The 5,362-nt window shown below is 38.8% G+C and overlaps 1 protein-coding gene across 1 annotated transcript in view; it reads left to right on the forward strand.

Moving 5' to 3' along the window:
- The first annotated feature begins 3,419 nt into the window (after nucleotides 1–3,419).
- The window catches only part of LOC113655947 (E3 ubiquitin-protein ligase NEURL3-like), a 2,682-nt gene continuing 739 nt past the window's right edge, over nucleotides 3,420–5,362 (forward strand). The window contains exons 1-2 of the mRNA XM_027166821.2: nucleotides 3,420–3,689; nucleotides 4,476–4,979. Coding sequence (XP_027022622.2) covers nucleotides 3,434–3,689; nucleotides 4,476–4,979 — 760 coding nt within the window. The 5' untranslated portion in view covers nucleotides 3,420–3,433. The remainder of the gene's footprint in view (nucleotides 3,690–4,475; nucleotides 4,980–5,362) is intronic.

Below are 5,362 nucleotides of genomic sequence, written 5' to 3' on the forward strand. Positions count from 1 at the left end.
GAAATATCGTAATTCTGGTAGATTCTTGAAACTTTTGATCGCGTAGAACTTAAAAATCTGAATATTTATAATAGAGTACATTCACTGCTCAATATGCATTGTCTCTCCTGTCACACTGGTTACATGGATGTGAAATGTGACCAGAAAATAAAGTTTTACTGGAACATAGAGCATTTTCTACTCTAGTATCTTTACAGATAGAATATATTAAGCATAAAACTGAAAATGAAACAGTTTGTTAAAAAAGGCATCATTCTTGAAATCTTTCATATTTTGTTCAGCAACTTACAGAGAAATACATCCAATCTAATTGTGCTGCTTACATTCATCAAACGGTTTACATGCTTACTGTTTACAAACTGTTTACATGCTGTTTTGCACACTTTTTTGCTCTTTGCACACACATATTTGCTCATACTGTACAATATTTCAATTGTTCCTGTTTTAGCACAATCTTATACACTATCTCAGGGACCTGCTGCTAAGAAACTGTGTTCATTCTAGTATTACTACAAGCAATATTTTCTGAACTTTCAGTACTTACATACAGTATTGACACTGGTCGGTCGGCGCTGTTTTTTGTTTACTGTCTTTTGTGTACTGTCTTTTTTGTATTTTGTGTATTGTCTTGTAACCTTTTGTCTGCACTGTCTTTTGTCCTGCACTCTTGTATGTCTTGTTTGTATTGTCCTGCACTGTCTTGTCTGTCTTGTCTTGCACTGTTTGCACCAGGTTGCACAGTTGCACTTTATATGGCTAGGACTACTTACTAAGTCCTAACCCTGTCTTTGTTTTATGTAGCACCATGATCCTGGAGAAACGTTGTCTCATTTCACTGTGTACTGCAACAGATACTTTATATACTGTATGGTTGAAATAACAATAAAAGCTTCTTGACTTGACTTGACTTGGCCAACCCAATTAAACACTTCATCAAAGTAAAGTGAATGTTTTTTCATCTGACCAAGTCAATCACCAGAACTAAAGCCCAGAACTGAAGCCCATACGTCAAACCCAAAGGTCTAGTGTTTAGCAAAAAGAAACAAGAAATGATCGTGATGTTCTTTTGGAGAGGACTGTTTATTGCTGACCATTTATTAACTGTAATAAATTCTTTATACTGATCTCATCCATGGATCCAGATAATATGTCTTGGCTCTAAAGATGTGTTGAAATAGATGATTCAACATGAAATATAAATATTCTAATATATAATCTAAGATTCTTTTACTACAGCTTTAACAAGGTCAGTAATTAATGTATAACTTTAAATAAGGATCAATAACAAGGCTCAAGGACGAAAAGAAAACTGAATGTCATTTGTTTCTCATACCTGTGCAGGAGTTATTGCTGTTAAATTAACTAAACTGATCACATTCACTGATAACAGTTTAAAAAAAAGGCATTGTAGTCATGCAGCCATGACTGACTGGATTCTTGAATTTTGCTACCATAAACCAAACAAAAAGATACATACACACTATTGGGGCAAATTGTCATAATCGTGTACCGAATTAAGATATGAACATGAATTAGTAGACTATATTTTCTTAAAACTTCATTCATATTATGAACAAGAACTTCAAGAAGCATGGAAACACTAAGCACTTTGTTGAATCAACTGGAGAACTGAAATGTAGATGTAAATGTTTTATATACAATTTTACACTACATGTCTTTATGTTCTCCCCGTGCCTCGGGGGTTTCCTTCGGGTACTCCGGTTTCCTCCCCCGGTCCAAAGACATGCAGGGTAGGTGGATTGGCATCTCTGGAAAAATTGTCCGTAGTGTGTGAGTGAATGAGAGTGTGTGTGTGTGCCCTGTGATGGGTTGGCACTCCGTCCAGGGTGTATCCTGCCTCGATGCCCGATGAAGCCTGAGATAGGCAAAGGCTCCCCGTGACCCGAGTAGTTCGGATAAGCAGTAGAAAATGAGTGAGAGTGAGTGAGTCTTTTCTCCACATGCTTTGGGGAAAAGTGAGTGTGAAGAAGAAGCATGTGGAGAAAACACTCACTCACTCTCACTCATTTTCTACCGCTTATCCGAACTACTCGGGTCACGGGGAGCCTGTGCCTATCTCAAGGTAACAACAGCAGTTTCGTGATGTTGGGGCTTGAACTCCCAAACTTCTGGTCAGTAACCCAGCACACGTTTTAAGAAAGGCATCATAATGGATCAACTCGAACCTATGTCTATACAAGGTAGAGCCACCTTTATGCTTTTGGCACCAAACCATAATAAATCAAATCATGAACCTGTACTAAAGCAGTTTAAGCACTCACTGTATGCAATTGAGTGGTGTGTAGAGTACTTTTAATGATTATTTTACTAAACTAAATTAGCATAATGTATCAAATATAACTTTTATAGTTAGAATTCTCTAAAGTTTATAGTTGCTATATCATGATAACAGGGACGAAATTGTTTTGTGGATATTCCAAAACATTATCTCTAACTATAAATGTACAAATAAACCCTTATTGAATAATAATATCAAATTAAGAGCTATTAGTACATTCATTTAACATTACGTAAGCTCTTCATCCAAGTGAGGATTATGGTAAATCAGGGAAACACTGGCTGTAAGATGAGAATACACACTAGAGTCAATACATCAATGCATGAGAATAAACGCTAGCATTCTGTTGAGGAATTCCCCAACACCTACACCATCCCAACCCTGTCTCCACATTGCCCAACACCATCCTCACATCGCCCTAACATGTCCCAATACCATCCCAATCCTACGGAAGGGAGGTTCGTGTCTCATTTGAATTAAAATATTCAAGCACATTTTTATAGTAAATTATTAAAGCATTCTTCCAGAATGTATATATTACACTACAAATATATTTGCCCATAGTTATTGGCCTTATAATTAAAAAAATAATAATTAACCAACATCCACTTGGCAGAATATTATAAAGAAATTGATTTTAAAAGTTTTCATATTTATCCAAAGTGCTAAAAGAAATGCAAATGCAGTATACCTAGCATAATATTTATTTCATTCATGTTCATGCCATCAAGTGGAAACACCGTACATCCGTTTCAGCTGTTGTTCCTGGTGCAACGGAAATCCACAGTATTCCCGGTTTGTCAACATCATTTATCATACAGAATGGAAGCAGCGTGTGATTACAGTGTGGCTGGATTTACTAAAGCTGTATTGCACTGGAACCAATAATAAAATAAAAGACTTTTTTTTTCAAAACATGGAATTGTGTAAGAGTTTTAGTATTTACAGGAAACATGCCACTCTATGTTTGGAAACTATGGAAGTACGGCATTCACTAAATTCCTGGGGTTTCGTTAGAACGACGTAAAGTGGGCGTGTCTCCGGAGGTCTTGGAAAAAATGCCCTCTTTCAAAAAAAAAAAACCCAAAATCGTTCAAATTCGAGTTCGATTATCGAATAGGCCACGCCTAACCGATGAAGCAATATCTGTTACGCTGTTCTGAAATCCCTGGAAATAGGTGCATCCCATGGAAGTACTTTCCGAGATCCTTCCCTTTCGCTATGGGCTCCTCCTTCTTTAGCTTTCGGTCCTATGATCTGCAATGTTTTGAGTTCAAACCCACAGCACGTGCTGCGACGCGTTATAAATACAGACACATGCTCCATTCGCTTAGAATCGGTAAATCTGTCATTGTAAAGAAGATCACAACGATGACACGTAAGGACAAAGGTAAGACTTTTTTAAAGAACATTTTGAAATATTTTATTTTCATGAAGCCATGTGACATGATTTAAAAGAGTTATAGAAGCTACTGAAGTTTTAGATAAAGTTATTTGTTAAATGCTATTGAATGGCTTTTCTATGAAGAGCATAGTTTCCTTTCCATAATTTCTTATGTTTGAATGGAAACTATGCTCTTCTTAGAAAAAACACTTGGCCAATAAACCTGATTCTGATTCTGATAAACTGTTATATGCCATTTAAGTAATGTTTAATGTAAGTAATGTAAGGGGCGGTTCTAGGATTTCAACTTTAGGGGGGTTTAGCCCTCAGTGAGAATTTAAAAGAAGAAGAGTTTTATATTATATATTATATATGACAACTCTGGTAATAAGAATAGTGAAATGTCACTGCTTTTGGTTGCCGTTGTAGATAAACGCCTCCAGGTCTGACTGCGCGTGCACGCTGCGCGTACCTGTGCTCCGTTCAAATAAAGCAGACAGCTGAAGACGCACGCGCGTAAAAGCAAAGTAAAAAAAATAGCTCTTGGATCAAGCTGATAAATGTCCTGCATTTTAACGTAATTTTTATTGTTTATTTATGAAAGAAAAAATGATCCTTATAGTTTTAGGGTGGCTGAGATCACACACTGAAAGGGCTGAAGCCACCCTAAAAAGTTCTAGAACCGCCCCTGCATTACATATATAACAGTTTATCAGAATCAGAATTATTGGCCAAGTGCGTTACACACACAAGGAAGCCCTCCTATAGTCATCATGTCTATATTCCTTCCAGTTACTTGGCCGCCCTGCACCTGCGGAAACAACTGCTTGGGGCCGCTCACATTTCACCCCGAGGTCAAGGGGCAGAATATAAAGTTGAGTGCAGGCGACCGGCGCGCGACCAGAGATCTGCGATCGTTTCGTTACGGTGTGACTTTCAGCAGTCGACCACTGCTAGTCGGGGAGAAAGTGCGCATGCGCGTGGAGCGCTCGGTGGCGGGGTGGCACGGTGCGCTCCGGGTCGGTTTTACCACCGTGCCACCCGGGCTCGGTCCCATGTGTTCTCTGGCCATTCCTGAACTCACCGACCTTCCGGGATTCTGGGCGACCCCTGTACCGGTCAGTTACTGCTTCCCACGAACAGAGCTGACGTGCTGGGTGACACACAATGGATACCTTTGCATTCAGACGGATGACGGGTTTGAACAAAGAGAAAAAATGGTGCAGTTGGACACGAGCAAACCGATCTGGGCCATGATTGATGTGTACGGCCAGACAAGCGCTGTCCTCCTACTGGGTGAGGTTCACACACACACAAAACATACACACACACACACACACACACACACACACACACACACACACACACATGCATACACACAGACACACACAAACACACACACAAACACACACGCACACACACACAAACACACACACACATACACACACATCTAACATTCTAACAACGAAGTGGGAATGTTAGATGCTAGATGGGGATGTTCAACAAGCACATACCAGTGTAATGGTCAGGTGCCCACAAGCTTTTGGCCAAATAGTCTAACAAATAAATTGCAAAAAATAAATACGTTTTAAATATTAAATTCAATACTTAAGTGATTTGTTATTGAGTATAAAGCAAGAAAAATATGTTATCAGTGATTTCTGATGTGTTTGTTTATG

This window comes from Tachysurus fulvidraco, chromosome 14 (assembly GCF_022655615.1).
Source record: "Tachysurus fulvidraco isolate hzauxx_2018 chromosome 14, HZAU_PFXX_2.0, whole genome shotgun sequence".
NCBI classification, from domain to species: Eukaryota; Metazoa; Chordata; class Actinopteri; order Siluriformes; family Bagridae; genus Tachysurus; species Tachysurus fulvidraco.